The following is a 24,717-nucleotide window of genomic DNA, read 5'->3' as shown; positions in this document are numbered from 1 at the left end:
TTGCAGATTTAGTGACTGATGTCTTTTTGCCATACAAAATGTGATAACACCCTTTTGCCGCTCTATGGTGTCCTTCTTCCAACCCATTTTTCACAACACTGCCTCAGTTGATACTCCTCTTTACGTGCTTTGCACAACATCTGACAATCTTCATATGTTGTCTGGTCAATAACTTCCAGTCCAGTTTTATACTACATTTGTCCAGGTGCAGTGCCAACAAAAGCTCCATAATTGCCACTCAATTCTCCTGCCCCATATATGTTAGGATGCTTTTACACCTATTAGTCCTTTTGCCAATTCTGAAACAGTGTAATTGATACTTTTTTTTGTTTCATTTGATTTCAGTTGGCGTGGTTTAGTTTTACACTGCACATAATTAAGAGGCACATAGGGCTGAGAACGTACTCATAAAACTCTTTCATTTGTTAGTCAGAAATATGGCACCAGCAAAAGGTAAACAAACCTTTGGCAATTGTGTGTAGAAATCACAACAGCCACCTGAGCCAGTGCACAATAAATTACTAGACAATTATACAATTAGTTTATATGTATCCACTGTTTTTCTCTTTTTGTTTGTTGGTCCACATAACCAGAACACTTGATGTTTTGGTCCCGAGGGTGATTTCTGTGGTCTCATCAGCCTAAACGAACTGTACCAAAGAGGAAATACACCAGGGTTCGATTCAAATATACAAAATGCAGCATATGTGAAAGCACCATTAAATTCTCAGAGCAAAGACAAAAACAGAGGTTTTGGGGCTCCCAAAAGGTGCAACAGAAAAGCATTCATCCTGTCATCAAGAGATTGAGTTCCAATCCTGAGGATGCAATAGCCATCCATTGGCAGGAGCCAAGAGATCAAATTTGGCCATGTTGTCTGGGTGGGAAGGATGGCACGATCTATCTCACCTGTCAGTCACAGCAAAACTAGCCAATCGTGGGCATCTGTGAGCTTAGGTATGTGGAAGAGGGCAGATAGCACTTTCTTCTGAGTGTGTTATGCTGCCCTGTGATGTAGCATGAGCAGCAGTTCGAAAAGATGTGGTTGGCTGGCTTCATGCGTTTCAGAGGAAGCACATGTTAGCCTTCACCCTCTCCGGTTGGTAGCTGTTGTATGATACAGGAGAGCTGGCTGGTGGGTGGGAATTGGGGAAAAGTGGTGAAAGATTAAAAAGAGATTCCCAATTCTTATGATTTAATTAGCTAAACAGTGGCTTGTGTTCCTCTGGTCTAAATCAGAAGTCTTTTCAATCAGTAAGTGTTTAAATATATATCACTCCTAAAGAAATTTTGGCCTGCATTAAAGATTTGATAAATTCTTAAAGGATAAAGGATGTGGTCACATTTACTGTTCTATTTGGAAAATGTAATCTCTCAACCATCCTCTTCTTGGTTATATTGTATCCTATTCTTGCTTATCATTCTTCTGTAGTCTTCTTTAGTCTTTATTTTAGAATTTTTGTATTGATTGGTTTGTGTAAATCTTATTCAATTTAACATGTTCCAGCTGGCTTGCTGGTGTAAATGCTTCTTATAGATGTCTTCACCGCTGTGCAGCTAGGATAATCTAATCTAAAAAAAAAAATCAGATAATTACAACAAAAAGAAAGCTTTATGATATATTTTATGATATAGTACATTATGATGTATTTTGTCAGGTGGACAAGATGAAGCAAAAGAGGAGAAGCCTTTCGCTGGAGCGGAGGAGCTGTTTGGTGCCAGCTCTGAGAGCGACACTTCTACATTTCATGGCTTTGAGGAGGATGAGCTGGAAGAGCCCCTGTCCAACAGCGGCGAGGCCTCTCCAAAGGGCAGATAGAGAACAGTTTAAAAAGACGTGCCGTTCCTTTCTAACACAGCGCATCCCCCTGCAAAAATTCTGCTGCTTCTTTTTAAAGGTTTCGTTTGTTTGTTTGTTTGTTTTTTCCCTCTCCCTTTTATTGGAAGCACAAGTCATTGTATCAGAAGATGATGTATGAAAGTTTTATCTTCCTTTTAATGAGTTGTGGCTATTATTATTATTATTATTACTACTACCATTATTATTTATACTTTAAGAGCAAATAGGAACAGACTTTTTTTTTTTTTTTTTTTTTTTATTTTAAGAAACTTTTCTATAGTAGTTTTTTTCCCTTGAGGGGAAAGATGGTATATTATAAAGGCCGTAATGGACAGAGATTAATTGCAGATTTATTTCTGGAATCAATTTTCCGAGACTGAAGAAAAAAAAAAAAAATCAACAACAACAAAAAAACTTAAGAGACCTTTGCCCCGTTAAAGAGTACAAGTCCGTGAAGAGAAGACGCGAACTTCAAAATAAACTGGTAGCGTTTCATGTCACTGGAATTGCCAAGGGATGCAACGGAGATCTCCTCAGTAACTCTGGGTACTTAGTCTTGTGTACTGTGACTGCGCCAAAATGGAGTTGGGACAACTTTTAAGGAGAGGAGTAGCAGATGTACTGTCTTTCATCCTGCTTTGGAGATTACGGAGCTGTTGTGAAGAAGAGATTATCTGAATCAACTTTATAAATGTGGGAGACCTTGGCTATGGAAAGGTAAGGATAACTATGTTTCGGCTGAATATATGTGTATATCTGACTTTATCTTGGTCTTTGTAGTGTGAAAATAGCAGTGGTTTAAAGGTTTTGTTGTGTCTCAGGGGGGTAAAAATTGCTGTACTCAATTTTTTGCACTTGTCCGAGTACACGTGTCCAAGTACCACTCCAGCTTTTTAAATTGTACATGTACAGTGTCAGTGTTGCCCTTAGAGACTAATCTGTGGGGTAGAGACTTTAGACCTTGATGTTATTCAACATTCTTCCTAGCCACGCAAGCCAGAATTTTAGGATTTGCAAGGGCTTCTGGTATGTTTCATCGATAAATGTGACCAATAACTGTCTACTTTTACAGAAAGTGGCATTTTAATGACCTTTACCTGTAGCCTTGTGGACAAATGCATGTGATTATCTTTTTAACTCACTGCTAACTGGTTCAAGCAAACCTTTTCAATAACCTTTAAACCTCTTTTATAACTTTTAAATGTGCTGCCTTAATTTATATATATATATAGATAGAAGTGCTAATACACTTAAGTGTGGACAGCCAGTCAGATTATAACATTCAAGATTCTGTATCTTGTTGCCAGAAAAGTATACAAAGGATATTAAACACTTATTCATGTGAAAAGCATCTGAAGATGAGTCTACATTCTTCCTAACTTCCACTTTTCCATATACTAATCTGATTTATGGGTCATGCTTTTGATATCTGTGCTTATCTTTTCCCTCCACAGCAGAGAGAGGAGCTGTAGTGAAGGAGGAAGGAAAGATGAGCTACTCTTGGAAATGAAAATGATTTCAGGAGTCTCATTCCACCTCTTCAGTCTTCTGAATGTCTGAGCCAGTGAAGCTGAGGAAGCCTTCAGTGCAGCCAGACAAACACCAGACTTGCACTCATGGACAAGTATTGAACCCCCCCCCCCCCTTTTTTTTTTCTTTTCCCCCCTGCTGCTGCTCCCCTCATGTTGGTCTACAGCCTGAATCTGAGACTGTGATCAGAGCCATATGAAACTCTTCCTCCACTCTCTGTACTGCAGGAGTCTCAAACAGCCTAGGAGAGATTCCTGTTCTAGCTTTACAGTGTCACTTGGTAAGGTTACAACCTCAAGGACTGTACTTAATATGAAAACTACTCAGTTTTATTCAGGTTCTTTACAGCCATTGTATGATTTTGTTGTAACATAAACTGTGAGATGGTCTGTGAGATGTCTTGTTCACACATTTAAAGAAAAGCGAGATGTTCCTGTTATACGTAAAAGCACACAGCCATCCCGCTAGCTTTCCTGCGTTGCTCTGAAATTGACTCTGATTGGTTGAGTGACCGGGCGCTAGAGCTGTGCATTCTGATTTCATCAATACTGTGCTCGCCATACCATCACGTCACGCAGCATTTTTCCGCAAATGTGTGAACATGACATAAAAGCAGAGAGAGAATTTTTGTGTAACTTTTTTCCACGGCCCTGCTGCACAAAATTTCTATTCTGAAGCAACATGCTGAATAGCATAGCGCTGTGTTTAACCTAGTTTCTCAGGGGAAGATGATCCTGACAGCCATATTTAACACACACCACTATACAATCCTCCAAATGTGGATCTTTTAAAACTGCAGTTTCAATACCTACTACAGAAATGCTTTATTTCTACTGATTACATTTCACTTTTCTTGGTGGAAATACTCTCTACAGGCTCTTCTACCCCTCTTGTATTTGAGCTTCAATAACTGCTCAGGCATTTTCTTTGAAATGTAGGACTGCTCCTTCCATACCGGTGCTGTATACTGTATAGTCAGGCTTCATTATGCATTTGGAAAAGGATGAAGCTAAACAAGCTTAAGCTAATAACACACTGGTGGGGTGTGACACTGAGCAAGCTGGAGACTGTGACCCAGCAAAACCTTCCACTTCATAGAACAACCACTGATGGAAAGCCGTTACAGATTTATAGATCTGTCAGCTACGGGTTGCTTTTAAAAATGGTTAAATTTTTTCTTTTACCTATTTCTTTTGATTATTTTTCCAAGCATTGGCATCAAAATCAGAATAAAGTCAGCTCCACCACATTACGAGGAACAAAGTAGGGAATAAAACACAGTATGGTGTGCTGTTCTAGGATTATTTTCCTATAACAACCCATTCCATAGTGTTATTCCTCTCATACCACAGTGATTTGCCAAGGATTACAGTTTTTAATTTATTAACGAATGACACTTTTTTGTGTTTTTTTTTTATCCTGATATAGTTACAGACCATCCATGAAACAAATTAATTCCTGTTATCACTTAGCAGCTCATCAGCCTCCTTTGTTTCTCTCTCTTGAAGCTAATGAGACCAAAAAAAAAAAACAAAAAACAGAAAGCGGAATGTGCGAACCTGTCTGACGTAAAGACTTTCCTGTGGTGGAAAACTTACTGACCATTAAAAAAGAGCTGATTTTTGAGACTCCTTCTATAAATGTTACTTAAACGCCGCCTAACGAAAACTTCACTATATCAATGACTATACAATTTTCTTTGTGATATAACAACCCGTTTTTTTTTTTTTTTTTTTTATTATTATTTTTTTAAATCCATTTATTATTATGTGATGTGTCCACTATACAGGTCCCTCTGTGTGAGCTGTTACTATAGAAACAGTAATGAGAACTAGTCCATTAATTTAAACCTGTCATTTATGTTACACATGGAAACTACTGGTAGAGCTGCTGTTAAAGAAAATGAATCCACAAATTCTGATTTGAGAATTCAACAGCGCTGTGGTATAAAAACAGATCACGCATGCATGTAACACAATGCTGAAAACATTGCTGTTGGCATTTCCTGACCATGCATTAATCAAGATTCAGACGATTGAGTCTTCCTAATGATCATGGGAAAAAAATCTTTTTTTTTTTAAAATTCTGCATAACATCTTACTTTTTCCTTATGAATTTTATATTAATAATTGGGTCGTGCACTCAAGGAGCTCTGTGAAAAGCTGTGTGGATTGCAAAAGGGGTGAATGATCACATTCAAGATTTTTTTTTTCTTTTTTTTTTGGTTGTTTCATGGTTCTCACCAACACTCAGCCGGATTTCCTGTATTGTCAGAAACAGCCCATGTTTAATCAGGCGTCGCTGGGATCGTATTTGCGGCTGTACGGGTCACTCAGCGATGCCAGCATGAAGTAGAGGAAATGCACCTTTCATATTCTATACATTTTCCCCTCAAATGAAGTCTAAAGGTGCTGAGCTAAACCGTCATTACGTCCAGCACGGTGAAGAGGTTGGCACTCCAGGGTACATGTTTATTTCAGAAAATGTTTAAAAAAAAAAAAAAAAAAATGATGGCACATAGATTTACACTTGATGTGAATAACACTCCGCCTCCGTGTCGGCCAGAAGACTGTGAGTGCCATTTATTGCTTATTCCTCACATATCTTAACCCTGTTCCCACACTGAGGTTCTAATATGATTTATGAGTCCAGTTCTATATGCAGTTGGTGAATTAGGCATAATGCTGTGATGTAAATTTTAGTGCTTTTGTTTTCTTTCTTTTTGAGAACGTTTATTTATGTTTATGCAAGAATATTGTTGGCTTTGTCTACTGCACATCTTAGACTATTATAGGCCTGCAATGTTAATTGTGAGTTTTCACATCTATAGATATGAAGGTTACCAAGTGATACACAATGAACGACAGATATGTGTACATGACTGCTTACACGATGACATGGACTGGTGTGCAAACATGCACATATAATAACAGACACATTCAACAAATCCCCTCAGGGACCATAACTGCACACTCAACAAGAGCATGAGCAATGATTCTCTGGAATAAGAAACATTTTGTCTGTCAGATTTCTTCACTTCTTCATAGCTACAGAGTTTAAGGAAAGGTGTGCATTTGCTGATCTTCCAGGCAGTGGATCTTGTGCACTTTTTGAACAACGAATGCTCCTGCTGAGGGGTTATGATTGATTATAATGAAAATAATGAACTTAAGCAACTGCTCTGTCTAATATTTTCTGCTAATAAGTTTGTAGTCACTTCTGTACCTCAGAAAAGTCAATGAGCAATAGGCCCATGTTTTTTCTGCATTCCTGGGGTTGGAACCAGAGCCAATTTGAGGTGAAGGAGTTGAACTGATTATTTTGTCTGCATCTGTACATAATATAATCCAAATGAAGTCTTTGTTAGTTGTTATTTTTATTGTGGCAAAAGGAATTAAAGAATGAATTAGAAGTGTGTGGATGTAATTCTGTTTTTGTTTCTGTAGTATCAAGGGAACATGGGCTCTAGGAAATCTGAGATGCTCTTGTAGCGTATATAACTATGTGATAAGCGTTATGCTACATATCCATTTGCTAGCTCATAGCACCACATGCTATTCATTGCATCTTAGAGATTTGGGGTGTGTGTGTGTGTGTGTGTGTGATGGTTGCAGCAGGATTAGCAAAGCTCAGCATAAGCAAATTAGAACCAATCAGGCAAAGCCTTCATAAATATAGAATAAAGAAAATATATCTTTGAATAAACAAAAAACTATCTATGCTTTTAAAGGAGATGAAAACAGGAACCACGGCTTCCGTATAGCAACAATAAATATCATTATGTATTAAAAAAAGTAAATAGTAAATATGTATCTTAAACATTGTGTCCATCATGATGCAAAACTACAAAGTGACCGCTCTGTGCCGTTTTTAAAAAAACGGACCAATTGGACACAAATTTGCTATGATGTCATTTGTTTATATAGAAATTTCTTTCTTTTATAGCCAAGATTTTCAAAAATTTTCTAAAGTCTGTCACTTTTTCTTTATCGTTAATCAAATTATCATTAATCAAAACCAGCAGGAAGAACCCATAATGCAGTGCGACATGATTTCAACTCCCGAGCCTTAGTAACCGCCAACAAAATGACAATAACGCTGATGTTCATAAAGGGCCTACGAAATGATTAATATATTAAACACTATACAAAGCTGACAGCAGTGTTGTTCAGCTTATTGAGTCAGAGGATTAACTAATGCTCATTAGATTGCTGGCTTCACTGCTTACTCCGTGATTAGAAGTGGACATGTAGCATCTTTTGTGTTTTTGAAATGACGTACAAGCCTCGCATCGAACTACTATTTTAACCATCTATGTCAGATGGTTACCAGCCTGTATTATTGGTTAATTAGCCTCTAATATTGAAGTGGAAAGAAATCAGTATCGTTTGCAAAATTATCTGCAAATAGAAACCAGAAAGTTTCCAAAAGTATTCACCTCCTTTTTGCTGTGAACCCTGGAGAGATCCACAGCTCAGATGGGCTAAATTAAATACATTTCTTGTTCCAGGATGTAACACAAAATGTTCAAGGGGGCGAATAATTATGCAAGACACTGTTACTGTCTGAAGGTTAGCTACTGAGTCTGTTTTTCAAGTGAACTATCATTTTAATGGTTTTCACTGTTTCATCTTGTTAAGGCTGCTAGCACCAGAAACATCACAGTTAAATAAATGTAGTATTAACTATGAAACAACTTACCTGTAAGTAGGTGAGACTGAACTAACATTATGCTATTACACATACTAAGGTGTGTTACTAACCTGCCAGCTGTCCTTCTGTTACATAGCAGCTAATTAAAAGAAAACTGAGCACACCAATGCCTATTTTCACAGATATCAGAGTCATTATGCTGGGAAGAAGAGTAGCTGCAGTACCTTGTGTGCTGGTGTACAGTCTAAAACTCACAACAGCAGAGCTGCTCAGAAATACACTTAAAAAAAAAAAAACTAATGAAATGCCCCAGGTAACACATACCCTACATATAATTATTAATAACAGATAATTATAGTAGTTTGAATGTATAGACTCATGTGCAGAGGAATCTGCTTCCACACTGAATGTGTTAACTGAATTTGTGACCCTGAGTTCAAGTGAATTATAACCATCATAAATATAGTAGGGTAAAGTGGATTGCAAGTCCATGAGTCCAGGGCTGTTCTGCATTTTGAGTTTCAACAGCCAAAATATTTACAAGATCAAGAAGATGAAGAGGAATCCTCCTCCACTGGACGGAGAGCATGCCGTTTCAAGAGCGTTTTTAGGATCTCCACCTCACGTTCGGCTTCTTTTAGCTTTCTCTGGAGCCTCTCGTTGCTTTTCTGTAGAGACTGATTCTCCTAAACACACACACACACACACACACACACAATTACTCCACAGTTCTATCAATCTATCTATCTATCTATCTATCTATCTATCTATCTATCTCTCTCTCTATATATATATATATATATAGAGAGAGAGAGAGAGAGAGAGATATGTATATATGTGTATATCTATATGTATATATATATACAGTCAGGTCCGGAAGTATTTGGACAATGACAGAGTTTTTGTGATTTTGCCTTTATACACCACCACAATGGATTTGAAATAAAACAAAGACATGATCGAAGTGTAGACTTTCAGCTTTATTTTTAAGAGGTTCCACAAAAATATGGCAAAGGTATTTGGACAAAGTGACATAATTGTAAAATGGCTGTAATTCCTTTATTTCATTGTGGTGGTGTATAAAGGCAAAATCACAAAAACTCTGTCATTGTCCAAATACTTCCGGACCTGACTGTATGTGTGTGTGTGTATGTATGTATGTATGTACATATATATATATATATATATATATATATATATATATATATATATATATATATATATATATATATATATATATATATATATATATATATATACAGTTGAGGTCAAAAGTTTACATCCCCCTTTCAGAATCTGCAAAATGTTAATTATTTTGCCAAAATAAGAGGGATCATACAAAATGCATGTTATTGTTTATTTAGTGCTGACCTGAATAAGATATTTCACATAAAAAATGTTTACATATAGTCCACAAGAGAAAATAATAGTTGAATTTATAAAAATGACCCCGTTCAAAAGTTTACATACCCTTGATTCTTAATACTGTGTTGTTACCTGAATGATCCACAGCAGTGTTTTTTTGTTTAGTGATAGTTGTTCATGAGTCCCTTGTTTGTCCTGAACAGTTAAACTGCCTGCCGTTCTTCAGAAAAATCCAACAATGACTGTATGATTTTGAGATCCATCTTTTCACACTGAGGACAACTGAGGGACTCATATGCAACTATTACAGAGGGTTCAAACGCACACTGATGCTCCAGAAGGAAAAAACATGCATTAAGAGCCGGGGGGTGAAAACTTTTGAACAGAATGGAGATGTGTACATTTTTCTTATTTTGCCTAAATATCGTATTTTTTCATTTAGTACTGCCCTTCAGAGGCTACAGAGAAGATAGTTACATGTTTCCCAGAAGACAAAATAAGTTAAATTTACCCTGATCTTCAAATTCAAAAAGTTTTTACCCCCCCAGCTCTTAATGCATGGTTTTTCCTTCTCAAACATCAGTGTGCGTTTGAACCTTCTGTAATAGTTGCATATGAGTCCCTCAGTTGTCCTCAGTGTGAAAAGATGGATCTCAAAATCATACAGTCATTGTTGGAAAGGGTTCAAATACACAAAAAATGCTGGAAAACCAAAGAATTTGTGGGACCTGAAGGATTTTTCTGAAGAACAGCAGGCAGTTTAACTGTTCAGGACAAACAAGGGACTCATGAACAACTATCACTAAACAAAAAAACACAGCTGTGGATCATTCAGGTAACAACACAGTATTAAGAATCAAGGGGATGTAAACTTTTGAATGGGGTCATTTTTATAAATTCAGCTATTATTTTCTCTTGTGGACTATATGTAAACATCTTATATGTGAAATATCTTATTCAGATTCTGAAAGGGGGATGTAAACTTTTGACCTCAACTGTATATATATATATATATATATATATATATATATATATACCACTTGTATTACAAGATTACAGTTTTTAAAAAAGGAAGAAAAGGAAAATCATGCAGAGCCTTATGCTCTTTCAGAATGACAGGTAGCAGGTTACTGGCTATTCTAAAGTAGACCTAGGTGTGAATTCCCTGCAATGGACCGGTGTCCCAGGCATTCCTGTCTCACAGCCAGTGTTCCAGGATAAAGCATTTACTGAAGATGAATGAATGAATGAACTGGCAATTTGTAAATATGAATCCATTCTGTCACACATGCTCTCACACCTGCCACTGAGAAGATCCCTAAGCATGCCCAATGGTCTTGTGTATTGTTAATATTAGTAATAACTCACTCACACACTCACTTTCAGTAAGCACTTTATCCTGTCAGGGTCATGGTGAACCCGGAGACAATCTTGGGAAAACTGGGTGTGAGACAGGACTACACCCTGGATGGGACACCAGTCCATCGCAGGGCACCATGCACACACATTCACACATTCATTCACACCTAGAGGCAATTTATATTAGTCAGTCCACTAAACTGATGTGTTTTTGGGAAGAAACTGTGGAAACCTGGAGGAATCCCACAGGGACACTGGGAGAACATGCACAGGAACTCAACCCAACAGTAACCCAAGCTCAGGATCAAACCTAGGACCCTGCACCATAACTGAGATGATGATATGTTTTTTGTGTATTTTAAAATACATTCTTTGCTAAATAGTGAACAGAACACAAAGGTTAGAAGTATTTCAAAAATCCTGCTGATACACCAATAACCTTCTCCAGAGCTTCATAGGTGGGCTTGTTTTCCTCAGCAGGGTTGAGTGTGTTGGGAGTCTTGTTGGCACAGACTCGTTTGCGCTGAGGAACAGGGCTCGGGCATGGTGTGAGGGGTGGACCGCTTGGATGCAGCAGAGAAGACTGCACATGGCTGGATGATGGAGTTCCCTCTGTCTGAGTACTTCTGTGCACCTTTAAGGTTCTTGGCGCTGTGCTCGGGCTAAACTCTTTATGGCGCTCAGAGTTGTCTGTTAGAGCATCAGGTGGATATATGAACCGAGTTTCATCTGACCATGCAAAAAAAAAAATCAAAGCGTTAAGAGTATTAAATTCAACTTGCTTAATAGTTTTTATAGTCTGGTTCAGTCCAAAACTGACCATCATAATCAATCATTTAAACCATAACACATGCTGTTGATTCTCATATATTTATTCTCATTATTAAAAAAAATGTTTTATTGCTTTACGCTTTCTGTTATCTCACCATCATGACCACGTGTTGAGGTATCTGGCGTATTAGAAGGTGGACTCCAGTCTGAGCTGCTGTTTGGTTTGGCATTCTTCTTACACTCGAATGCTACCTGATCCTTGCAGGATTTATGGCAGTTCATTCCACAGTCTGCAGAATGACAAGATAAGCAGTATAGGCTTTCCACCTTACACAATATGGCCAAAAGTTTGTGGACACTTGACCATCACACCCATATGTGCTTTATGAACATCCCAATCAAGATTTAGTCCCGCTTTGCTGTTATAATAACCTCCACTCTTCTGGGAAGGCTTTCCAAGTAGATTTTGGAGCGAGGATGTGGTTGGTGATTTGTGCTCATTCATGCAAACAAGCATTAGTGAGGTTAGACACTGATGTTGGGTGAGGAGGCCTGGGGGACAGCTGGCAGTCCATCCAACACAAATATGTTCAGTGGGGTTGAGGTCAGGGCTCTGTGCAGGCCACTCGAGTTCTTCCACTCCAACCTTGGCAAACCATGCCTTCATGTACCTTGTTTTGTGCACAGGGGCATTGTCATGCTAGAACATGTTTAGGCCTCTTAGATCCAGTGAAGGGAAATCATAATTCTACAGCATACAAAGACATTATATACAATCATGTGCTTCCAACTTTGTGGCAGTTTGGGGAAGAGCCACACATGGGTGTGATGGACAGGTGTCCACAAACTGTTGGCCATGTAGTGTATGCAGCATATATAGTTGTGCTTAGCTGTTTATAACACAAAGTCATTTAATAAGAATGCATTGACTGTCCACTATCATAAAGCAGTAACGGTATGACTGTTACCTCTGCATCTGTAGCCTTGTTTAATGACGCCCCACAACTGCAACAGAATAAAAAAAAATGCATTTCGGTGTGACTCAGCAGAGCCGCTTCCTACATAGCAGCATGATCATGTCTGTTTGTCAGTGTGACTTACAAATCCTGAGCAGTTGTCACAGAAGGTAGGCCTCATGTATGTTGTTTCCTGGAAGTTGTGAGAGAAGCCTAGACCGAGTTTGGAACAGATGACACTGGCCCGCATGAAATAAGCCGTGATCTCATCTCTGCTGATGAGCCCGTCTCTGTATTGAGCAGCAAAGACAGTAAAAGCTGAGTAAATAATTTGAAAGTAAAAACCTTTGTAAAGGTGAAATCACCGTTGGAAGCATTTCATTTGGCACTGAGATGCACCAGGCAAGATAAAAGCCAGGAATAATAAACATTAAGTGACTTGTAATTGGGATAAAACATACATGATTAGGTGTCCTCATACCTTTGGACGTATAGTATTAACAGATTCTGTCAGACCGTCATGTTAAAATTGTATTATTTTGTGTATGTAATTGTATGCATACACAAAAAAGCTCTATTTCTTGCTGCAATCAGTATTCATATTTGATACTCACTTGTCCTTGTCTGTAACACAGAATGAGAAAGGAAAGCTCGCAGCAATTTTCTCAAAGTCTTCCTGGGAGATGAAACCCTTTTCGTCATGGTCGTAATTCATAAACACAGACTGCCAGAAAACAAAAGCAAAGACCAAATGAACATGTATGATTAAAAGTATTCGTCTAGACATTTCTTACTATAATAAACAACAAACTTTATAATCTACAGTATATATGAATTGAAACATTCTTATAGGATGGTTGAAAAATATTCCTAAAACCTTGTTTAACTTGAAAAACCTAACGCACTCTTTTCAAAGGCAGAGGAACATAAAAGAAACTGTGTTTACGGCTCATGCAGATGGGCTCACTCACATCGACCATTCTCTGAACATGTTTGCTGATGGTTTTGGGATCTGGCTTGGGAGCCACACCTGAAGCCCAGTCCACCACCACAGGGGGTCTGTAAGGAGTCGCTGGCTGATGGAGAACAAAAAAAAAACCCAATAGATATAAGAATCCATAAACAGTATTGTGATCATTCGTTTTTTGGTTCATACTTACGGAGAAAATTCCACGCCAGAGTGAATGCAACCACACCAGTGAAAAAAATATGAAATACAATACACAAAAATATAGCTTTTCATTAATGACATGCAGAAACTGTATCACACTGCAAAGCAAACGCTTTCATCGGTTCCGTTGCTTGTTATCTTCAGTGAAAAACAATCAGCAGGGGATTGCTTTTTTAAGAAATAAATGCTGATTTGTCTTGAGTCTTGAATGTAGAAATGTGAATGTAATTCCCCACTGCACTGCATTTCACTTTCATCAGTACATGGTTAAATGCAACCATGTATGCAACCAAAATGCACAGAAATGCAACCACTGTCTGAAGACGTATTACGTGGCATTGTTGTAAAAACAGTGTTGTTTCCCAGGAGGGGCTTTAATCCATATAAAGGAACATCCTTTCTTATTGGCTCATTGTTTCTTCATTGCTACTGCACTGATTGTTGAAATCCAAATCAAGCTTTTCACAATTGCTACTAAATATGAAGTCTTAATATGAATAAGTGTTAATATGAATACGTACACTTTACAGTAGGACTTAGGCATTATGTCACCATTTGTGTATTGTATTTCAAGGTTCTTCACTGGTGTGATTGCATTTTGCTTAAGTATGATCTCCATAGTTATCCACAGTGTGAGCCCTCTTAATGATGTCCATCATTTAAACCTCAAACACTTTCATTTATACTAAATCTGAAACACACACACACACACACACATAGTTTGCAGCTGCACTCACAGGTGCTCTGTGGTTCCTCGGCTCTCTTGCGTAGGACAGCTCATAGATTTCATCCTCGGTGTAGTACAGGTCAAGAGACAGCTGTGTGGGAGAACAAGTAAAACATTTCTTAGTCATTCTTCAGGAGAAAAACTGTAGGCTGTTTTTTTCCCCCATCACCCACACCTAGTCTGAATGAAGTAGAATTAAATTCTAAAGGATTTCACCTTCTTTGTCTGTAACCATGTAAAATACCCGCACATCTCACTACCTCGAATAACAAGACAGAAGTCAGAGAAAAAAATCACTTCAGAAATCAGTTTAAATTGAAATCACTTAAAATAAAAATGGTTTTGTTTAATTCTAGAGAAAACTATATGTGATTAGGATGCGTGGGATGCGCAGTTTTAAAATGCCACTGAGGAGCAGGTAATGCTTTTGAGCTTGTATACAGTATAGTGTATTTTACTAGATTACTGGGTGCATTTACTTTTGTAAAATCTGAGGAAACAAAAGCAACCAAAATTATACATTTAGGTTGTAAGCTAAGAGTCATAGTATGAGCAATTATGTTTCTTGGGTCCGAATCCAAAACTATATGGATTTTTTTTTTAAGTTTAACAAAAGTACAAAAGATTTTTCAACAAGAAGCTTCATATACTTGGCTTAGTTTCTCTGATTCCAAAAAAAAAAAAAAAAAAAAAAAGACAGCTTGCAGTTCTGGTATCAGCCTGAAAATAAATAGGGGAAAGAAAACTTAAAATAACTGGTCTTTGTAAATATGAAATATGTTGATTTTAGTTTCATATTTCACATCTCTTCCAGTTCGTATTTGCACTCACACCTGCACAGTGCACACACACACACACACACACACACACTCCCCTAAGCATATAAAATGGTTTTGTGTGTCTGTTTTTGTCAATATTCTTTATAATGCTAATTAAAATGAATATTCAATATATTAGATATTTTCAAATGTCGTGTATATAAAGAGGTGGACTAGTTTAATGAGACATGCTTTCCTAAGTATGTAGTGAACAGAAGATAAAGCCAGTACTGACGGTCAGTAAGTGCACTAGGTCTTTGTTTGCATCTAGGAGTGGTGGATTCTGCTGCAGTTGGATGAGTTCGTTTATGTGGTTGTAGAGGGCCTGAAGTTTCTGCACATTGACCTTGCCGTTGTCTACATAGTCAGTCATGGCCTCGTTCACGGCAATCAAGTCTTTCAGATGGACCCCCAAGATAGGAATCTTGAAGCCTGTGGATTTGCTGTATGCTTGTCTGTAATTCTCGTAGTTTCTAGATGATGAGAGCAGATCGGTCATTTCACTCAGAACCTGTGGAGAAAAAGAGCCTTGAGCAACGCAATCTCTGGAGCTGTCTGCTTCATCCTGATGCTCTACTTCTGCTTGGTGCTTCTGCACTTTCTGCTATGCAGATGGTCCTGCATGGACAGATTTCCACTTCCCCAAAAGAGTTTATTCCCACGTCTCCCCCTGAATACTGTAGACAGTATCTAAGAATTGCTGCTGTAATCATAAAGACTCATGCTCATACACAACATAATTTTAACACAGTTTTAACACTGTTTAACTTTCTAGATACATCGATCAGCCATAACATTAAAACCACCTGCCTAATATTGTGTAGGTCCCCCTTGTGCCGCCAAAACAGCTCTGACCCATTGAGGCACGAACTCCACAAGACCTCTGAAGGTGTGCTGTGTTGTCTGGCACCAAGACGTTAGCAGCAGATCATGTAAGTTGCCAGGTGTGGCCTCCATGGATCTGACATGTTTGTCCAGCACATCCCACAGATGCTCAACTGGATTGAGATCTGGGGAATTTGGACACCAAGTCAAAACCCTGAACTCTTTGTTATGTTCCTCAAACCATTCCTGAACAAATTTTTGCAGTGTGGCAGGGTGCATTATCCTGCTGAAAGAGAGCACTGCCATTAGGGAATATCGTAGCCATGAAGGGGTGTACTTGGTCTGCAACAACGTTTAGGTAGGTGGTACGTGTCAAAGTAACATCCACAGGAATGCCAGGACCCAAGGTTTCCCAGTAGAACATTACCCAGAGCATCACAGTGCCTCTGCCGGCTCGCCTTCTTCCCATAGTGCCATCTCTTTCCCAGGTAAGTGATGCACACACGCTCAGCTATCCACATGATGTAAATGAAAATGTGATTCATCAGACCAGGCCACCTTCTTCCATCTTCCAGTTCTGATGCTCACGTGCCCATTGTAGGCGCTTTCGGCGGTGGACAGGGGTCAGCATGGACACTTTAACCAGTCCGTGGCTTACACAGCCCCATATGCAGCAAGCTGCGATGCACTGTGTGTACTGACACCTTTCTATCATAGCATTATGAGCATTAACTTTTTCAGCAATTTGTGCTACAGTAGCTCTTCTGTGGGATCAGACCAGATGGGCTAACCTTCACTCCCCATACGCATCAGTGAGCCTTGGGCACCAATGACCCTGTCACTGGTTCACAGGTTGTTGTTCTTTGGACCACTTTTGGTAGGTACTAACCACTGCATACCAGGAATACCTCATAAGACCTGCCGTTTTGGAGATGCTCTGACCCAGTCGTCTAGCCATCACAATTTGGCCCTTGTCAAAGTCACTCAGATCCTGACGCTTGCCCATTTTTCCTGCTTCCAACACATCAACTTCAAGAACTGACTGTTCACTTGCTGCCTAATATATCCCACCCCTTGGTGCCATTGTAATGAGATAATCAATTCACTTCACCTGTTATTCACTTCAGTGGTTTTAATATTACGGCTGATCGGTATGAATGATTTACTATAACATTAGTTGTTTTCACACAGAAGAGGATATGTTCTCATGTCATCTCAGGGTGTTTTTGTCCTTGCCACTATCTCTGCTGGTTTGCTCATCAGGGATCTAAATCTACATATACGCAGATTTCTGTAAAGCTGCTTTGTGACAATTTCTATGATTCAAATAAAAATTTAACTGAATTAAATTCCATGTCATGTACTCCTAAGTAATGTAGGACCAACACAGACCCATGTAGGCACACAGATTTGGGGCTTAAAAGGAAAGAAATCGTTTGATATTATGATACTTTTAGATCGGTCTTCTCAGAAATCCTTTAGTACTTTAGCTACTTGGGAACTTTGCTGGCAGTTGAAGTTCAGGTTCTATGTGAAACCTATCAGTGTAATATGATCATACTATGAAGTCAATATTAAAAGTTTTTCCACAAAATGTCCACGAAATTCTGGTAACATAGACTATTGTGACAGATTGTGTGATGCGTATCATACCTTGGTGGTTTCATTTGGCACGTGTGTACACGTGTCTTTCAGGCGGGAAATAGACGTGTGACAGAGGCCTCCCACCACAGCCATAAGAGAGTTAAAGTTCTGCATCTGATGGAGGTTCTGCAGCAGTGGAATATAAAACATTAACACACTGCACCAAAAAGTATGTGGTGGATGTGTATGGATCTGTGGATGGTAAGTGTGTGGATGTGTATGGATCTGTCTTTTTGTGATTTTTGCTTCAGATGGATGTCAACAGCAACATATTATATGCATAACATATTATATTATATGCATATTCAACATATGGGAGATACTATTGCTCAGCACGATGGGACATTCCATTGTGGGTTTTCCTGACATCAGATAAAGATACTCATTACGTGTTCTAGCTTACTGACAGAGTTGGAATCTAGAGCTTATTCATTTCTCAAGAAAATGTGGCTTCGATCTGAGTCTTTGGAGTGTTTGGAGTCTTCTGAGGTCTCAGTTTTAGCTGGTAATCACCGCCTCTTTCCAGAATACTGACAGTGATAATCATCTCTTTCCACGTGCAGTATCTTCACAGGAAATTCCTCATTCCTTTGGTGAGTATGAGCATTTCTCAAATGATAGATGACAGTACCATTATACTAATTACAGCATAACAACACCAAACATTTAACTGAGTACAATCCTGTGCTTAAAGTGGGCCGGAATTCACTGATACACAGCTGCGCCATACAAAGCATACTTCTTGTTTTGCTTTTGTAAGTACCGAAAGGTTTTCGGTGTACCAGTACCACATACACTAACATGCCACAAATGGGTTATTTTTTTTCACTTCAATCACAATCATTAGTAATCTATGACACAGGATTTGATACAGGATACAGGATACAGGATTTGCTTGAATATTTGCTCTTGACTTCAGCTTAATCAATAATGGTTAATGGATCAGATTCATTAAAACTTGGAGATGGAAGAACATCCTGGTGATGTTGCTGAAATGTTGAGCATGTTACCTGCGCTACATAGATGAACTTGGTGAAAACCTCTGCTCGGAGCTGAGGGGTCGGTCGACTGAGCACCATGAGCTGCACCCACTGGGAGATACCATTGCACAGTGCAATGGAACGTTCCATCGTGGGGATCTCTGACAAACTCTCATTTCGGATATATTTCTGGTAATCTGCAAACTGAAATAAAAGAAAATCCTTATGTATGAACTTACTAATACTAATAATTTGAGTGTTTATTAGTGGTCACCTTGAAAAACCGAATAAGATATTACAAAAATTAAAAAAATAATCAAGGAACTTTGAAATTGTATTACACTATTACAGTACTACACTAGTATTTTGTTGTTAATCATTAGGTACTGTATAATTGAATACCCAATACACCCCCCTCCCCCTGTGGTTTTCACAAATTGATAGAGATTGATGTAGTCATGCTGATTTGTCCTGCGAGATAAAGAAAGCATTGTACCACTCTTTGTGAAAAAGTACTCACAGATATCCTGCAGAAAGATTTGAACTCCAAGTAGGTGAGATGTTCAGCTAACTCCACAGGCTCCAAATGATCGAAGAGCAAAGACACTTTCCTCTTCCTGCTGCTTCTTACCTTGATTTTCTGACTGGCTTTGTGAGACCACACTCTGTCACCCCTAAACCAGATCGGAGGAGATCAGACACAAGCATTAATCTAGTATTTATTTGCAGTCCAATCAATATCCAGAGAAAGATGGAGGTTTTTAAAGTAATGTCTGACTATTGTTTGAACAGTCAGTTATTTGGAAGCAAGATTTGATATTATTACAACACTGACATCCACTTGGTTTGGAGTAAAGGACAGAGATTCTCCTGTCCATGTTCCCTCATAAGCTCCTTAAATTGCTCCAAAGTTTCTGCCAGACAGCTGTGCAACTGGAACATGGTCCAGAACTCACTTATCCAATATCTATAGAGAAAAAATACACAGTAAACAAACTTAGGTCTGTTTTCTTTTGAGCAGCTTTATTCCTTCACATTTCAGATTGGATCACTGTCAGATCTAACAGGACATTAACATTGCAAAGAGTTTCCACTTGTCAAATGCTATTTTGTCTAAAAAAAAAAAAAAAAGTCAGTTGAGTCAATGAGCTGTTTAAAACTGCTTAGATCAGAACTTCTGCACTTGGGACTGACTTTGTGCTGCTGTGGATGATCCCAAATGCATACTCCACCCAGTGCCCAAGACTTCAATTAGTCTTTATAAGTTTACACACAGCAGAAATAATTGTTTTTAATAATGTTAGATTTTTAATAACTTAATGTAAACATACCTCAAAGCTGTGTGAGTCATATAAGGATAAGAATTAGACAGTACTCTCTGTAATAAAAGCCTTGTTCAGTCATGAGCCCTTAACCTAATTTAAGCTGTTGGATTAAAGGTTCAACCTTTGGAATATCTTGCATGCTCTCAAAATCAATATAGCTAGTCTTTAATATGTTTCATTATTGCAAACAAAGTGTTTATGGTCTACAACACTGCACAATAATCATGCATAATTAAAATCTAGTTATTAAAATCAAAAGATATCACACTTCTGCAATGTTTCAGAGTCAAAGATCATTTCATTAATAAAAGATAAAGCTAAAAGTGCTGAGATCTAGAGGACCACTGTAGACAAAACATATTAATGTTCGTCTTGTGTGATTATGATTTTATCACTACAAGCTCATAGGTCATGTTTCACTAATAGGGGAAACAGTAATGTTAGCTTGCTAATATTTGCTAATATTGGCTAATATACAGAGCAAACCTGCATTATCAGTGTTCTGCTACTTCACATATACCAGTATAATAGTCTAGCAGGCAGTGCAAGTGGTTTGTTTTAGATAAGGACAGATTAACAGTGCTTCTGTTGTCAAAGACAAGAGGAGAACCTACCGAATGAAATAACATATTTTCAGGCATGCTGCAGATTTTTCATCCTCCAGTGTATTTTTAAAGGTAAGGAATACAGGTTAAGGAACATAAGCAAGAAAATGGACAAGAAGGGACATAAGTTGACACTGAAGAACTCACTGCTTTCTTGTGGCTTGGTAAATTGAAAAACTTCAGGTAGTTAAACATGAACCGAAGTGTTTTTTTTTAAAGCGTCCATGTAATGCAAAGGCAGCAACTTGGCTATGCTAAATGTTTACAGCTTATGTATTCATTACTGATATACACTGCATTCATTCCCCATGCATCTGGTATGACAGTAAACAGGTAAATGAATAAAAGTACAGTATATTACAAATTCTAAATTATAAATTGTATAATATGGTGATGATCAGCACTTAATTAAGTTGAGGGAGTGTGTTCTTCACCTTTTTTGTTTAATGCAAAGCCTAAAATGAACCAAAAACCCCCAACAAAAACAACCTAATATCACCTAATAATCTCTCTCTCTCTCTCTCTCTCTCTCTCTCTCTCTCTGTGTTACCCCTGACATACAAGTGATACTGACTCCTCCTGTTCTCTGGACCTGCCTGATCCATTCTGATGCCCCCACTTCTGCTTGAAGATGAGAGTGACCTGAAAATCACTCGCTGCTGCTGAGGATGGCTGAGCATGTACAGCCTAAAGGTCAACATGAGATTACTGTGGATGGTACCACACAGACACCCTAAAGATGGCTGGGGATGTTCTTCCTTGGACAGTCTAAAGACTGCAATTTCTAAGAACAGTTTACACTCAAGTCTCCATCATTGAACAGTTAATAACTTCAGTTTGATACGATAGACCCTAATGATGCTCATACTCATGTTCCTTTTAACACACTTAGCAGTGTTTGACTCTATAGTATACAGATATAGAAGAGAAATGATTTATGATCACACTATCCAGTGTTACCCAGAGGAGGATGGGTTCCCTTTAGAGTCTGGTTCTTCTCAAGGTTTCTTCCTCTTGTCGCCTCAGGGAGTTTTTCCTGGCCACCGTTGCCTCTGTAAAAGCCAAAGCTGCTGTAAAGCTGCTTTGTGCCAGCGTCCATTGTTAAAAGCGCTATACTGTATAAATGTAATTTAATTGAATTGAATTCAACAGCAACAACAAATAAGACATTTTGAGTGGCTGAATTAAAAGGATATAGGATAATCAGCTTGTCCAGGAGATCATTGGAGGACAGTAGTAATCGGTGCATGGTGAGAGTGATGTTCAAAAGATGGCTGCTGTGGCAAACATTACCATCGTCATCTGTAGAGGAAAAGATTTCAAGAATGTGTGCACAAGACTGATTTTTCCTCTTGATGGACTTCTGACCAATCCTGCCTGCTCCTGCAGGTTTGTACCTGCAGTTAATACTTTTGCTTGTACCCACCCACAGTACTTTCTAATGGCCATAGCTGGTTCTATTTCTAAATTATATACAAACTACTAGTATAAACCTTAGTGACCCTGACCAGGATAAAGCGTTTAGTGAAGATGAATGAATGAACATGGTGAATGGGTTGTGCAACACCGTGAATGCAACCCACTGTGTCCAATGCACTCCATGTTAATGAACATGGCCTTGCTTTGCCCTGCAAGCTTCATGTCTGAACATAATCTTTTGAGCCAGTGTGTAAACGGAGTACTCTTGAGATTTGGTCCTTTTACCACATCTGGACAAGCAAAAACATGTCATTAATGTCACTAAATTAAGAACAGTCTACCTAAATAAAGTGAGAGGCTTTGCAGGACACAAGAGAAAGAAAAATCAGATCTTTCAAATGTAGTTTTTTTTAAAGAAAAAGCTTTAATGACACAGTAATCAAGTCTTTTGGGAGAGGGAAAAATCAGCAGGTGTTTTATTTCTTCCTTTGCACTTGTCTTGTGAAGAGTGGGTGTGATGTAGGGCGTATGATGTCATGCTATTGATTCAGCCCTCGGAGAGCTTCAAAGACTGACCATTATCTGAGAGACCTCATTTGGAGAAGTGACCTTTCTGAAAAATGCAGTGGCTTCCAGGTAATCATATCAGTTATGTTGGATTCTTTCACCTTTCAAAAGGCTGCTAAACCACAGGAAGCTTTCTGATGTAAGACCTGAGCACCAACACCTGCCATATTACATTTTAACTCACACTACAATACTAGTCTCTCAAATGCAAGCTAATTCAATCTATTGTTTAATCTTATGTATTGCAATGACTCTGTGTGGACATTTTGCTGAATACTTTGCTATGTTTAGTGCAACAGATTAAACAGACTCGAGACTTGCGTATATACATTCATATTCTGGTAAAAAAAAAAAAAAAAGAAATTCTTAAATAAAATTTAATCTTTATTTAAAAAAACATATGAAGTAAGGTTCGACAGGGTTGAAGTGGTATAATGTTTATATTTCAGATAAAATTTTTAAATATTATACTAAAAAAATGACTATTATATGATGTCTGTATACTAGAAAAATATACAACCAAAACAGTCCAGCAAAACCACAGAATAGCTATTTACTTACAAATGTTCTGAACATTTTCACACAAAGCATTAATTAGAGCTACAATGAAACCCCACACAATTTATTCTTTTTTTTTCTATTTTTTTTTAAAAGTGTTTGATATTCCTCCTTCCTTACACACAGCCAAACTATCTCATGCAGTACATTACTGAATGAAATAAATAGATCATGGCCTAGTATTAAACTGCAGGACCATCAACACAAATCAGCAGAAGGAAATGGATCACATACCGAATGACTGGATGCTTGCCTGAATGAGTTCCTCCCAGGAAGCTCCTTTAGTAAACTTTCCCACAATGCTGCTCATGATCGTCTGTGTCCTGACCGTAATTGGGTAAATGGAGTAGTTGAGTAGCAGTTGATCCAGCGGGTGGAGGTAAACAGCACAGAGATATCTATGTCCATTCCAGTGGAATGAACATATGAGTGCGTGAAAAAAGCCACACTCTAGCGTGTGTGTGTGTGTGTGTGTGTGTGTGTGCGCGTGCATACAACTGAGTGAGTGAGCACACAAGTGATTGATGTTTTCTATCAATAAAATGCTGGTTAAAAAATCCTATGCCATTATTGACAAAAAAGCTTGAATAGAGAATAAAATACAAAATAGAAGAGACAAAAAAAAAACAAAAACAACAACAAACACATAAACAAAAATCTGTCAGACTTGTAAAAAAAATAACTTACAAAAATCCATAAAAATGTAAATGTAAATAAATGTAATAATAGGTAAACGTATAATGATTTGAATGTTATTTAATATTTCAATTAATTATCAATTTAAACATTGCAAAAACAAATGTGGACAAAAAGTAGGACAATCTGTATCTACTGTATCTGTTGCAGCACATTCAGTGAAAATCTACTTTTGAAGAGCAGTGGTAACTGTGATACACTTATTGTTTTGATTCTTTTGAGCTACTCACAGCTCCAGGGTTCCTGGTTTGATCCTGAGCTCAGGTTACTGTGGGGTTTTAAATATTCTCCTCATATTCATGTGGGTTTCGTCTGTGTTTTCCTACCACTGTCCAAAAACATGTAGGTAGATGCACTGACTACGCTAAATTACCCATAGCTGTGAATGAGTGTGTGAATGATGTCGTGCAATGGACTGACGTCCCGTCCCAGGTGGATTCTCCCGCCTTGCACCAAATATCTCCAGGATTGGCTCCGGATCCACAGTGACCCTGACCAGGATAAAGCACTTACAGATGAATGAACAAATGACCGAATGAATGAATGAATGAATGAATGAACCTTGAGAGTTTGATTTTTTTCTGCTGTTTTCATAGTCATTTCACAGTCGGGTGAAACCCAAATCACTGCAAAGAATAATTATTTATATACAGTAAATTATTACACCTTGAATATCTATTAATGTTAATGGATTATAACATGAGAGAAATCTTCCATCACTGTTTATTTATGTGCAATAGGGGTTTGGATATGGTGGTGTTCTGTTCTGACTGATTTCTAATGCAGTTTTTAAGGAGTTTTGGATATAGTCAAAATTTTACAAGGTCTGTTTATTAGGGACTCTCCCCAAAATTGGAAAATGGCGGTCCAAAAAGTCTGCGAGCACTAGTGAAAATGCCTCTATTTTG

At 38.1% G+C, this 24,717-nt stretch overlaps 2 protein-coding genes across 3 annotated transcripts in view; one reads left to right on the top strand and one right to left on the bottom strand.

Annotated features, from left to right (window-relative positions):
- LOC113538555 (zinc finger protein DPF3) overlaps positions 1–6,785 on the top strand; it is a 30,761-nt gene extending 23,976 nt beyond the window's left edge. For both annotated transcript variants that reach the window (XM_026933699.3, XM_026933698.3), the window contains 2 exons: positions 1,659–2,557; positions 3,295–6,785. In XM_026933699.3, the coding sequence (XP_026789500.2) occupies positions 1,659–1,819 (161 nt within the window). In that variant the 3' untranslated portion in view covers positions 1,820–2,557; positions 3,295–6,785. The remainder of the gene's footprint in view (positions 1–1,658; positions 2,558–3,294) is intronic.
- A 136-nt stretch (positions 6,786–6,921) lies between these two features.
- Positions 6,922–23,423, bottom strand: LOC113538831 (RAS guanyl-releasing protein 1-like). Its single transcript, XM_053237526.1, has 16 exons — positions 23,348–23,423; positions 21,766–21,871; positions 20,579–20,641; positions 19,475–19,606; positions 19,160–19,313; positions 18,670–18,843; positions 17,669–17,785; positions 15,426–15,701; positions 14,383–14,463; positions 13,446–13,550; positions 13,089–13,198; positions 12,620–12,764; positions 12,487–12,523; positions 11,674–11,808; positions 11,187–11,575; positions 6,922–8,709 (listed from the first exon to the last, which is right to left on the bottom strand). Exons 1-16 carry the CDS (start codon positions 23,421–23,423, stop codon positions 8,569–8,571), a joined length of 2,241 nt encoding a protein of 746 aa, XP_053093501.1. The 3' UTR covers positions 6,922–8,568.
- Between the last annotated feature and the right edge of the window lie 1,294 nt (positions 23,424–24,717).

Source organism: Pangasianodon hypophthalmus, chromosome 10 (assembly GCF_027358585.1).
Source record: "Pangasianodon hypophthalmus isolate fPanHyp1 chromosome 10, fPanHyp1.pri, whole genome shotgun sequence".
Lineage (NCBI taxonomy): Eukaryota > Metazoa > Chordata > Actinopteri > Siluriformes > Pangasiidae > Pangasianodon > Pangasianodon hypophthalmus.
Note: the sequence above shows the minus strand (reverse complement) of the source record. Positions and strands in the feature narration are given on the sequence as shown.

Bases quoted from the DNA above. Each gene is read 5' to 3' on its own strand.
- LOC113538831 (XM_053237526.1), bottom strand. From the start codon at position 23,423: ATGAGCAGCATTGTGGGAAAGTTTACTAAAGGAGCTTCCTGGGAGGAA. The intron at 13,199-13,445 runs GTGAGTGAGCCC...GTTTTCTGGCAG, and splicing joins ATGTTCAGAGAATGGTCGAT to TCTGTGTTTATGAATTACGA. The intron at 11,809-12,486 runs GTAACAGTCATA...GTCATTCTGCAG, and splicing joins ACAAGGCTACAGATGCAGAG to ACTGTGGAATGAACTGCCAT.